Genomic DNA, 14,096 nt, shown 5'->3' on the forward strand with positions numbered 1-14,096 from the left:
TTTTTGCAAAATCAGTCATTGACGATAGTTTTTACTTTATCAAGCTTTTTCTGTTCGACTCAACAATTATAGATGAAGATTTAGGGTTTTCAAATGTATATAAATACTAAATACAAGTACATATATTTTTAAAAATATATTTATATTAGTAAAAATATTTTTATATATTTAAAAATGTATGTATAAAATATTTTTGTACAATTAAAAATGTAATAATAATAATAATAATAATAATAATAATAATAATAATAATAATCAATGTAAGGGTAAATCCAAACATTTTTTAAAATTTAAGGGCCTTAATGGCATTAGGTAACCGGTTATCTGGAAACCGGCTATAAAAGTAAAAATAAACAAATTAAACAAAATTCCGGACTTTACTGGATATAAAACACGTCCAAAAGTAAAACCGACATTCTTGTAAAATCTCAAAGGATTTTATTTTATTTTTCAAGTTTATTATTCCAAACATGTGTAGATCACCTAAAGTCATGAATTTGCGTGGACTGTTTTAACCAGAAAACAAGACGCGTTGAATGTTACGTGTCAATCGTTGCCACCACCAACTGCTGCTCAACACATTTATCCCAGGATTTTCAGGTTTTCATAGCTCTATCGAAGAAACCCATTTTCAGATCACAAAAATGTCAGGTGGAGTAGCACCCATAACACTAACAAACGAGGAGAAACCATCCCTCCGTCGCCGGCAAGGCTTCCTCTCCTTCAACCAACTCAACGCCCTCGCCCTTATCGTCGTCTTCTCCGCCTCCGGCATGGTCGGCGTCCAAGACTTCGCCTTCGTACTCATCTCCTTCTTCTACATGTTCTTCATCGCCAAGGTCGCTTTTCCGACCCTCTCTTCCAACCCCGAACCACCTGTTTTCGCCGAGCACAAACGCCTCCTCACCATCTACGTCTCCATCGGAGCCTTGATCGGACTGTTTCTCCCGGTGGTCTACATACTTCACGGCGTTTTAGAAGGAGATAAAGAAGGTATCAAAGCAGCCGCACCCCATGTTTTCCTTCTAGCTAGTCAAGTGTTCATGGAAGGCGTGACGTTTTCCGGTGGGTTTTCTCTCCCGATCAGGGTTTTTGTGCCGGTGGTTTATAATTCGATGAGGATGTATTCGATATTGGATTGGGTAAAGACCGAGATGATGAAAGAAAACACAGTGGATCATGGAAGCAGCAGAAGGTTGTATGCGGGAAGATTGCTTGCCATGGCTAATATGGTGTTTTGGGGGTTTAATCTTTTTGGGTTTTTGTTGCCTTTTTATCTGCCAAGAGCTTTCAAGAAATACTATGGGTATAGCCATGATAACAAAGATTCATAGATTTTCAAAAACTCAACCTTCGAATCTTAAGATGTAGGGTTCTTGAATGAATTTGTGTTCTTTGGGTTCTAAATATTATGTTAATATTTTTGGAAATTGAGATGCGTGGTTTTAGCTTCACATTTTGGAAAGTAAGAGGTGTTTGTTTTAGGACTTTTTGTTGCAACTTTTTTGTGTTATGTTAACCACCCAAATCCTCTATCATCATGTCATGAGATATATTACCACTTTATTTATAACTTTATCATTATTCATTGAACTTAACATATTTTAAATAATATGTTTTGTAACATAAAATCTGATCAAGATAAGATTCTATCAAATATAAATTAGTTTCTAAATTTGTTCCCAAGATCTTTTTGTCTGGTATGTATTATAATTCAACGTCCTACTATTAATAAAATAATAGTTTTAGGTTGTCGCGTATCATTTTGTTATTATGTATCGGTATTTATTGCTTGTCACATATTTATTATCATCGAATGAATATAATCATATTATTATGTATCCGTATTTATTGTTTTAACATCATCATATGAATTTGAAATTCATGACAAAATATTAGGAATAGTAATCCTATCCAAATTTAAAATTGATTCATATATGCCTCTAAACCCGACGATTACAGTTAGGGGTGTGTATGGGACGGTTTAGTTCGATCATTGGTTAAAACCGAACCATAACCATTATAATTGATTAATGTCTTTAGATAACCATTAGGTAGCGGTTAATATTGGTTTTGGTTGATGGTTTTACTTGGTTAATGATTATGGTATATGGTTTATACCGGTTAATCAAAATGATCCAAGATGATATAAAAATAAAAATATTTCTATAAAAATTTAAAAACACAATCTATCGTTATAAAAAGCGAAAGATTATGTATATTTAATTGTATTAATAGAATATTACTTATTCTATCTAACTCCAAATAATTACCAGTGGTGTATGTCTATAGTGCTATGGTGGTCCTAGTTTTTTTCTAGATATAATTTATAATATAAGTTGCATAATCTATGCAACTTATATTATATATTATACATAGAAAAAAAATCAAGAACTACCATATAAATTTTAAAGGACCTACCTCCACTCCACAACTCATAATTTTGTAATATTTGTCTATTTCCATGTTTATACAATTAGTTGAGATTTAAGAATATTCGATTGATAATAAAACGTATCTTAGTTATAAAGTTCTAAATTGGTATTCTCAGTATTTAGCCTTCATAACCGATGCCTCTACTCATCAATTGGTAATAAGACATATGTTAGTTATAAAGTTCTAAATTGATATTCTCAGTATTTAGCATTCAGAACCGATGCCCCTACTCATCAATCACAAGTGAAGGTAATTACAAAACAATATATTACTTAATTACTTATCCTATGAATGTGTTAAAGCATTATAAGTATTAAATATAAGCATATTAAATCGTTATATTACTACCGAAAAATGTTGTGGATATAAAATTAATGTTATGTTTGCTAGTTACGGTTAGTTACGATTAGTGACTATTTTGAAATCATTGTTGTTCTTAGTTATAATTAACATGGTTAGTTCAATAGTTATTGAAAAAAATTATGTTTTGGAAAGTATCAAGAAAGATACAAAGAATACACTTGAAGATATAAGACATCGTTGGATATAACTGTAAGAAATTTAATATAATTATTGAAATTATGTTTAAATTTTTTGTATTTATACGACCTGCCTCACCATAAGTATTTTTTACTATTTCATTTTTCCGGTTTTACTAAAATTAGAAACCACGTGAATTTCGGTTCTAGATTTGTCACTGATAATTACCCTTAAAATTTTCAATTCTCAATATAATTACATACCATATATTTAGTATTATATTATTCTAAAAACATTATTAATATTATTGGTTCGATTCTGTTTATAATGGTTCGGTTTTTGATGAAAACCATAACCAAACTATATGTATTCGGTTAATCAAAATTAAAAATTAACCATATCTTTTAGTAATTGTTCGGTTATATCAATTAATTTGATTATGATTCGTTTTTTCAGTCAATATGCTCATCCCTAATCACGGTTGGAATGGATGTGTACGTGATATATATATATATATATATATATATATATATATATATATATATATATATATATATATATATATATATATATATATATATATTAAATCGTTTAATAAGACATAATTATTACATAGTTTCATTCGGTATCATTTTACTAATTAGAAGTAAAAATGAAGGTCGGTAAATGTTTAAATAAAATTATGAAGAATCTTTAAAAAATAAATAAATAAACATTAGTATGTATATATAAACGTTTGTATATTAAACAAAAGTTATTTGTATAGTTTAAATGTTAGTATACATAAATAAAAGTTAGTTGCATAATTTAAATGTTAAGATGCATAAATAAAAGTTAGAATACATAAATAATGATTGGTAAAATAAATAAAAATCATTAGTTGTTAATAATGAATAATTTTTCTTAATTAATCATTATTTTTAATATAATGTTTTTTTTATAATAAATACATTTTTTTTATTACGTAATACATACTACGTTGAGTAAGATAAATGTGACTCCTAGTTGGTTAGAGTTTCCGTACTGATAACGTATTATAAATTTAACGTAATTAAAACAAAATGAACAAAACCAAATTAAAACTTCACCAAAGAAAAAAAAAGATTTGAAATGATTCTTGATAGTATTTAAGATGATATGATTTTACCTTTCAAATGTAATTATATTAAATATTATCATTATCATATTTATACATCATCAAAATAATAACTCAAAATTTTTTTAAAAAATTACTTATAACTCAAAAAAAAAATTTAAAAATTACTTAAAAAGTAACAATTGTTTATCCATATATTTTGTGTAACTCAATAATTTCATTTTATACCGTATACATCTTATTTACATCATATTCATCCTCTTTTTCTGTTAAAAATGAGGATAGGACAATGGAGGTTATGGGTCACACATGACATGAGCAAACAGAACACGGTGTTGGGTTGTTAATGCGTGTGGAATATGATATGGGTCTGGTTGATGTGTCAACATGGACTCCATGACACTCCCCTTTTCTTCCTTTCTACTTTCCCATCAAATCCCTGTCACAATCACACTACATTCGACAATTCCCAACGCTGAGAACAAGAAAGAAGATAAAAACCCTTGTTTTCCTCACAAAAATTTGTTCCCAATACCCAGATATCAGATATGTGGCTGTTTAGAAGACCAGGGCCCTCCGGATTCTCGCAGTATTCAACCGCCGAGCAGGTTACCGATGGGATTGACGCCTCTGGTCTCACCGCCATTGTTACAGGTTCCATTTTTGCTTCTCACTTTTCAAATCTGATTACTTTCCATCATTTACACGTTTCTAAGCAACGAGACTATCTGTGTGAAAGGTACAAAAAGAAACCCTATTAATGAGATGTTTCTAGCTAGGCTGTACCTTTACAACCCACAAAGTACTATCAATTTCTTCAATCAACATTTTAATTTTTAATGCAACTGAATACAGTACGAATCACGCATTTAACACTTTATGGACCATTTTGCCCTGCTATTATGGTTCAATAAAAGTACATTGCTATTTAAGGGCAACCTGGTGAATGCCAAATGTGTAAGATTGTAAGTACGTTGCCTCCATATCCATTTTGATATGTATGATAGAGATAGAGATATCGAAAATTGAATCATGAACGACATTAATCCACACCGATCCTCATCTTGTACAAATTCAAATCATTTGCCAATATTGAAATCTTCGGTTCCATTGAGTTGTTCTTCATCTATCAGGAGGATCAAGTGGAATTGGGCGTGAAACAGCTCGTGTTCTGGCACTGCGTGGGGCAAATGTGGTGATGGGTGTCAGGAATATGGCAGCCGGAAAACAAGTTCAAGAATCAATAGTCACTGAAATCCCAACAGCCAAAGTTAAAGCAATGGAATTGGATCTTAATTCCATGGAATCTGTTAGGAAATTCGCCTCTGATTTTAATTCAACTGGTCAATCATTAAACCTGTTAATGTAAGTAACATCCATATCTCATTATACATACATGTTTTCCTCTTTCTTCTTTGTACATGAGATTATAGAATGGTACTTTTGGTTTGTGTTAAGAAACAATGCAGGTATAATGATGACCCCATTCATGCTTTCTAAAGATAAAATAGAACTGCAGTTTGCCACCAATCATCTAGGTATTTTTCTTTCATATGTTTTTAATTGGGTTAAATACACTTCATCGTTTATAGCTTCTGAATCCTTAGAGTTAATTTTCAGGTCACTTTCTTCTCACCCATCTGTTGCTTGACAATATGAAGAAAACTGCACGTAAAAGCAAGAAAGAGGGAAGGATTGTGAATGTATCATCAGAGGCCCATAGGATTACGTATCCCGAAGGAATCCGTTTTGATAAAATTAATAATGAAAAAGAGTAAGTGTTTGTTCCTTTTTTCCCCCCATCAAGTCCTTAAATGACTGTTTTACCCTTTGGGAGCAAAAAAAAAAATCATAATACAATAAACCAGGTTCTTTTGGCTTAACATATTAAGTCAAAACAAAAGACGCTCTTAAGTAATTTTACTTCAACTTGATTAGATGATGTTATACATACAGGTACAGTAAATATCAAGCATATGGTCAATCAAAGTTAGCCAACATTCTCCATGCTAATGAGCTTACAAGACAACTAAAGGTATAAATTCCATTTTCATCATAATAGATCATTTAAATGTTACTAAATACAATTACCAAAAAAAAACATGTCATATACTTGAAATTGGTTGAACATGAACAGGAAGAGGGAGCAGAAATAACTGCAAATTCTCTGCATCCGGGAGTAATCTCAACAAATTTATTCCGCCATATTTTCACTCCTCCCAGCTTTGCTGAAGGTATGTATGTATGTTTCCACAATCTTTACCAAAAATAGCAACATACTTTATCTAAATAAATGTTACTATTATTAGTATGATAAAAAAATAAAACGCCTTAAATTCTTGTTGTTGTATTTAAATACAGGTTTTGTTAGCAAGCTCAGCAGCTGTGTGATGAAAAACGTTGAGCAGGTTATTATTTGAAATAGTTAAAGTTTGGTCATATGTAGAATAATATAAAATTGATTTTTGTTGTTTGTTTTGATTTTTGGGGTCTGGTTTTTAGGGGGCAGCAACAACATGCTATGTAGCACTACATCCGGATGTGAAAGGGGTGAGTGGTGAATATTTTTCAGATAGCAATTTGGCGAAAACAACAGAGATGGCTAAAGATATGGATTTGGCAAAAAGATTGTGGGAATTTAGCTCGAATTTAATTAAGTAAACATGCACCAAATTGTTGGGAGCAAATTTATAGATTCTGATTTGTCTTATTTATGTAAAACAAGAATTCCTATCGTGACTGCTTGCTTTCGAGATCCTCCTTAATAAATGAAAGTTTTTTTGCCACATGTCAATCTCTCATTAGTTTTGACACTTGTCATTTTGTAGTATTTTTGAAATATATATTATCCACTTGTCAATTTTTGATTTGTTTCGATTTTTAAAATTAAAATCATATATATGTAAAGTATTAAATATCATATATATGATATTAAATTGCAATAAATACGTTTATTCCTTTCTTATTTTAAAGTTGTACATTAAAAAATATTTTGTGTTTACACTTTACTTTAATGTTTCATTTTTTTAAAAATCAACCCGTATAATACACGGGTCTCACACCTAGTATATATAAATCGAGAACTTAAATATACTCCTACTTTTTGTGCCTAATATCTTCCTACCTATTTTAGATGATGACAAGTGTCATTTAATTTAACTTAAATTTGAATGAGATATTAAATTTATACACTTGTCATCATCTTAAATGGGTAGGAAGAAAATTAGGAATAAAAAGTAGGAGGATATTTAATTTTTCATATAAATCTCCCTTTCCCTTTCCCTTAAATAGACTTGGCTGTTTGGCAGGTGGCTAAAGATTTTCGCACATACTAAGCCAATTTTGCAGGGTGGCTATTTTGCTTTAAAAATATTTGAAAATTATAAATAAGATTAGTACGATTTTTAATTTGCTCTAAAATATGTCAGGGTTGCAAAGCTTATTAAATTAGAAAGTTTAATGCTTACAAGTTCACTATCTACACCAATGCAATACCAATAGTTTTTGGAACGTGCAACATTACCTTTAACAATTTCTTTTACATCAGGGCAAGATCAGCTCTCTTTTTACTTGTAGTGGGGAAAACAATTATTTTATAGTATCATTTAACATATATAACATAAATGTTCATAATTAATAATTAATCAATAAGAAATTAAGGGAAAATGACACATATGACCTATAAATTTTCTAGGGTTTACCCTTTTAGTCACTGAACTTGTTTAGTGGCTTTATGAGGGAACAAACTTTATTTTGTCGGGTCAATTAAGTCATTATGTCAATTGTGAAGGGGTCAGCCGGTCATATTCCTGCCACATGTGTTACATAAGCCCTTGTCTTGCTCACTGTGTATGTCATGTCATTTACTAATAGTTTAACTTAAATGAGATCTTTTCCCGTCTACTGTTCACTATTCGCCATTTCCAGCTCGTTCGATAAACCCTTACTTTCATTCTGTCTCCACAAACCTCAAACATGGATCCCGTATTCATCCAAGTCGATATGCATTTCCAAGGAATCTTTGCAAAATACCCCATACGCTACACCGAGGGGATTACTCAGAGATTATCAAACATCGATTTCGCAGGCATGGACAAGATCGGGTGTTATGAATTTATCGAAAGGTTCACCGGAGAAAAGTGTACGAAGCTTTATTATTTCCAACCAGATATTCATTTTCCCAAAGGTCTGACCTTAATTTCGAATGAGTTGGATTATGCCGATTTTATAGCAATAGCATATGAATGTGGTGTTATACTGCCTATGTATGTAGACCATTTTGGTAATACTAACATGCAAGAATGGTTGGAAGAACACAAAGAAGAGGTAGTTGATAACATAGTGGAAGAAGTTCTTGATGGTGCAGGACTAGTTAAAGAAATTAAGACAGTCCATTTGGACGATGAGGATGAAAATGAAAATGAAGACAAGGATAAGGATGACCATGGGGCTGAGGATGTGGATGCTGATGAAGATGGGGATAACCATAGCAACCGTCATTTTATCAAAAAGGATAATGGCCCTGATGTCGAAATGGGTGAGAATGCAGCTTTGGGTGGCTCTTTGGAAGAAGCCATGGATGAGGATGAAGATGTTTATCCTCAGTTGCCAAACATTTTCAATGAAAAGCTTCATTGGAAGGAGCAGGAACCTGTGTTAGGTATGAGGTTTGAGAGTCCTAAACAATTGAAACACATGCTCTATAACTATGTTGTTGCAAATGGTTATCAATTATGTTTTATGAAAAATGATAGTAGACGGTTGCTAACCAAATGTTGTGATGGAAAATATACATTTAGGGTTTGGGGTTCATGGATGAGTAATGATAAGTCTTTCCAAATTAAGTCTCTTATTAGTGAGCACAATTGTTCAAAGAATTTCAAATTCGAATCAATTGTAACTGATAGATGGATATGTACCCACTTTACCCAACAATTTTTCAACAATCAGAAGATGAGTGTGAGATTACTAAAGAGGAGGTGAAAACCACTTTTGGCATTGTTGTAAGTATGAGTCAGTATAGGAGAGCCAAGAAGTATGCATTGAGTCTAGTTGAAGGCACGGTTGCAGAAAATTATGCTAAAATATGGTCTTACGGTGAAGAGATTAAAAGATCAAATCTTGGATCTATTGTTAAAATTTATGTGGATACAATGTCTGATGGTAAGAATTACTTCAACAAGATTTACATATGTTTTGATGCGGTCAAACAAGGGTGGTGTGGAGGGTGTAGACGAATCATTAACTTAGATGGTTGTTTCTTGAAAAGTTTTTGCCTATGTGAGTTGTTGTGTGCTTTTGGTAGGGATGCTAATAATGGAATATTCCTAATTGCTTGGGCAGTTGTATGTGTGGAAAACAAGGAGAATTGGAAATGGTTTGTTGAAAATCTTGTAGAAGATTTGCAATGTTGGAATGATGGAAGTGGTTTGGTCTTAATTTCTGATCAACACAAGGTATGTTTGTAAAGTATTTAACATAGTATAATAAATAATATAATAAATATTTACATTTCTAACTTCACCTATTACTGGTACATATGCAGGGTTTGGTTGAGGCAGTCAAAGAAGTATTCCTAGCAGCAGAATATAGGCAGTGTGCTAGGCATATATATATATATATATATATATATATATATATATATATATATATATATATATATATATATATGCTAATTTTAGAAAGAGGTTTAATGGAGCCAAGTTTTAAAATTTGTTTTGGAGAGAAAGGAAGGCAACAACTGAAGCACATTTTAACACAGCCATGAAAGATATTGAAAAGTTGAATCCTGAAGCGGTTAAGCATCTTATGGATAGAGATCCGAAGACTTGGTCTCTAGCTTTTTTTAGAGTTCACAATTCATGTGAATTTGTGGAGAATGGGTTTTTAGAGAGCTTTAATAATGTCATTTTGGATGCTAGGAAGAAACCTATTATTAGCATGTTGGAGGACATTCATATATATGTGATGTAAAGGATGATCACAATCAAACTCACAGGTCAAGGATGGAATCGTTATTCAGTTTGTCCAAACATCAGAACAAAATTAAATATTCTCCAAAATGAGCAAAGGTATGCACACTTTTATTTCATACATAACTTACCTATGTCTGTTAGATTAGTGTCTAAGTCCATAACTATAATTGGTATGTACTTGACTCGATTTGGCATGGTCCATTTGAGTTGCATGGCATCGGAACAATTGGATAGGCAAAATGAGAAAAAATGATACTTATGATTTATATTAATATGTTATAAGTTCTAATATATTAATAGGGAATCATATTATTTAATTAGTATTAATTTAGAATTAATTTACACCATAAAATCTAAGTGTCATAAGGTTTCTCTCCAACTCATGAAAACGATGGTGAGGAAACGCTTTCACTAAGTGATTTTAAGTATATAGCAATTGTGATATTTGCATTCTCAAAGTCGTTAGTGGAGTGTGTGTGGTTAACCGGCACACTAACATGGACTTGTGAGAAACGGCAAAGGTCTAAACAATTGAGACTATGATTATAGCATCCCTTTTCATAGTTTTGAAATTGTTTAGACACACACGTGTGCTATCTAAGGAAAGGTGTATGATTTTGATAAAGTTTTTATCAAAACATCTCATATCAAAAATCTGAACTTTGGTAAGAAAGTCAATAAAGTATTGATTTCTAGAAGTCCAATTGATTGCTGAGTACATGTCAAAGCTAGTGGGAGCATAAGTGTTATGCTAATAATCATCATGTTAGTGCGAGCATGATAATTATGGTAAGTGTTGCCAGTTAGCAATGTTAATTATAGAAAACAAAAGTTTCAATTGGGAAAAAGTTGTTTTGCTATAATTAAGGGAGAGGAAATTATACTTCATTTCAAATCTAAAAGCTTAGATCGTGAGATTTTAATCAAATTTAGTCAAGTATATATATGAATGTTATGTTGGAATTGTTCAATATAAGGAAATTCTATATATGGGAACATTATTTGCTTTCTCAAAATTCGATTATGATTACGACATCCCTCTTCATAGTCGAATTATGAAAACATGGCAAATTAAAAATATATTGTAGCAAAAGACTGATCAAGGATCATGTCTTTATGTGACACATCATGAATCGTGTCCCATATGCTTCGGGTATAGGATCGATTGCATGTGATATAATATTTATCCTTTCTAAATTTTCCAAATGCCTGGGGGCATTAAGAGGGGAAAAGGTCTAGAATTTGATATGACTAAAAGAATTAATCAATTGTTGAGGACAATCTAAGGTTTACTAAAGATTGGTTGCTCAGGGACAGTTGGATATATAGTGTTAATTTTGGAAGGACCATATTGACATATTCTGAAAGGAGACAACTCTTGTTCAGAAGTGATAGTCAAAATGAGAATATGGAAATGATCCCATAGGTGGAAGTTATTCATTAAATATGTGTAAGATTAGGAAACGTAATGCAAGAAGGATGTTCAAAGCATTGTACTTTGAATTTGCGACTTCGTTTCCATGGAATGATCTCCATTGGAATACATTGTAATGTCTGTGGACAAGTCTTTGTGACTTTGTGCATAGTCATTACAAGAGGATCATTGCATATAAGTTTAGAATCTAACAGATTTCGGTAAATGGTAGAAATTTGGAAGTCTTACATTTACGATAAGGATTTGGGACTGTGAAATGTGAATCATTGGAATTATGTTCAATCAATCTATTTCACAAAGTAAAGATCATAAACAAACTTAGTGTGCATACTTGGTGTATGGCATAACTAATTTTTGGAAAAACATAGTGTGCATACTTGGTGTATGGCATAACTATTGTTTAGAAAACGTAGTGTACATGCTTGGAGCATGGGACAACTATTGTTTTAATTCAAGTATTAAGTCGATAAATTTGAAACATTATACAATGAATAATGTGTAATCAATATGGTGATAAATAATAGGTGTTCTATTTATATTCATAAGTTCTGAGACCATATTGGATTCGATTATTCTTGTGTTTCACTTTGCATGTTTTGACTTCCAAAATAACTAGGCCATTCTTCCTGAATGACTAAGTTCTTCAAACCATCAACAGTCAATAATATGTTGGAAGTAGGTATTAAGGCAAGACTATCATGAAGTTGGCTTGTAGATGTCTAAGTTGTTGGACATAGCAAAAATTGCTACAACATTCATGAGTGCTCATAAGTTCTGAGTATTGGATTAAACCCACGCTCATTTGACTCACCTCATGGATTTTATCACGAGTGATCATGAGACAATAATATCTTATATTCTTCAAACCTAGAGATATGAGTTTTTGCCTATGAGTTGGTTATACATTGATTGTACGAAAACGCATTGGTAACTCGATGTTATAAAACGTGCCTTTGTGTATGATTCAACAAGTAGTAGAAGAAGCATATGAGTCGAAGTTTATCCATTCCTTTTACCCTTCAAGGGATAAAAGCGATATTTGTGGGTCCCCTGATGATTTAGTGATGACACCCGAAGTGCTTGGCCAAGCCTAGACTGATTTGATTTGTTTAATTAGTCGGTCGTCATAAATCGGAAATCGGGAAACAACAAATGGACAGAGAGAATGATTATAATCCATGTCTCAGTCCATATGATATCTAGAATGGAGGACTATATGATCCTTTATCAAATGGACGCGTCATTGATTTGTTCAGGGTTCGGCAGTGGCTTTAAGAGCTACGATTGCTAGTCGAGTATTGGAGTCATACACAATAATAGTTTTAGACTTATCCAAGTGGGAGACTGTTGGATTAGTGTCTAATTCCATAACTATAATTGGTATGTACTTGACCTGATTTGGCATGGTCCATTTGGGTTGCATGGTATGGAAACAATTGGATAAACAAAATGAGAAAAAAGGATACTTATGATTTATATTAATATATTATAAGTTCTAATATATTAATATGGAATCATATTATTTAATTAGTATTGATCAAGAATTAATTTATATTAATCTAATCAAAAGGAACTAATTAAATATGGACTCTTATATAAATGGTGGGCTAAGTTCATTTAGGTTGGGCTAAGCTTCCATGGATAATCCATGGAGTTTTTAACCCATGGATCCTATGGAAATGAAAGGTCATGGGTATTAGGGTTTACATGAATGTAACCCTAATCCTCCACACTATATAAAGAGGTCCATGGTTCATAAAATGGGTGCTAGTCACTAGAGTGTGTATACACAAAGAGGGCAAACAACCCAAGGATCCTTATTCTCTAGTTATTCCAATTGTTGGTGGTGTTGTGTGAACCATTTGAGGTGTCACACTTGAGGCACTAGGCTCTTAAGCTCCATGGAATCAAGCTACAACACAAAAGTGAAGACATAGATCCAAGGTATTTAGGGTTGTATGTGCACCATAGGATGTTGTAGTATACTAAAACCCTTGTCAACTCTAAAATTTGCATTACTTTATCTATGCATTGGCAGATTGTGTCTTGTGGGAGTATGAGGTTTAAAACAAGGAATATGGATGATTCATACATTGTCGATGTTGATCAAGGTCGTTGTCTCAATCAAAAATAACCTCAAAACCACTAGATAGCTAGGGTAAGTAAAGGTCAAATCCACGAGGAGTTTGTGGTCAAACTTTGTGCTATAGTAGTCAATGAAAAGGAACTAATACTTGCAATTGTCACGAAAAATATTTAAACTAAGATTTTAATAAAAAAAAACTAGAAACTTTATATTGCAAACAATTACCAATGAGAAAAACAAGGTTACTTCAGGTTCAGTGTCGGATGATTAAGACTCACGTGTTTATCTTCCCTTAAATTCCAAATTAATTATGAAAACATAACTAAGGTCAATTAACATGCAATAAATAACTTTGAGCACACAATACATTATTCCTACTAATTGTCTTACTCCCTATATCTAAATGGATTAGGAACAATGAGTGGCTTGGCAATATTGTGGCTTGGCAATATTGTGTCTTGTGATTACCAATTACAATGTTTAGCATTTAAAATCACAAGTTTGGAATAGTATATGTTGATTCAACCGATCGTCTTAGTTCCTAAGCTATATGAATTAGGCACGATTAGTGAATTGACAATAAACTAT

General features: G+C 32.0%; 2 protein-coding genes across 2 annotated transcripts; both read left to right on the top strand.

Annotated features, from left to right (window-relative positions):
• Positions 1-644: 644 nt before the first annotated feature.
• On the top strand, positions 645-1,334 carry LOC111887355 (uncharacterized). Its single transcript, XM_023883521.1, has one exon. The coding sequence runs from the start codon at positions 645-647 to the stop codon at positions 1,332-1,334; it is 690 nt and encodes a 229-aa protein (XP_023739289.1).
• Positions 1,335-4,376: 3,042 nt separating this feature from the next.
• On the top strand, positions 4,377-6,800 carry LOC111887353 (short-chain dehydrogenase TIC 32, chloroplastic). The gene is made up of 8 exons (XM_023883520.3): positions 4,377-4,666; positions 5,146-5,377; positions 5,471-5,550; positions 5,633-5,786; positions 5,969-6,047; positions 6,150-6,246; positions 6,374-6,420; positions 6,515-6,800. Exons 1-8 carry the CDS (start codon positions 4,561-4,563, stop codon positions 6,671-6,673), a joined length of 954 nt encoding a protein of 317 aa, XP_023739288.1. The 5' UTR covers positions 4,377-4,560; the 3' UTR covers positions 6,674-6,800.
• The last annotated feature ends 7,296 nt before the right edge of the window (positions 6,801-14,096 follow it).

Source organism: Lactuca sativa, chromosome 8, assembly GCF_002870075.4.
Source record: "Lactuca sativa cultivar Salinas chromosome 8, Lsat_Salinas_v11, whole genome shotgun sequence".
NCBI classification, from domain to species: Eukaryota; Viridiplantae; Streptophyta; class Magnoliopsida; order Asterales; family Asteraceae; genus Lactuca; species Lactuca sativa.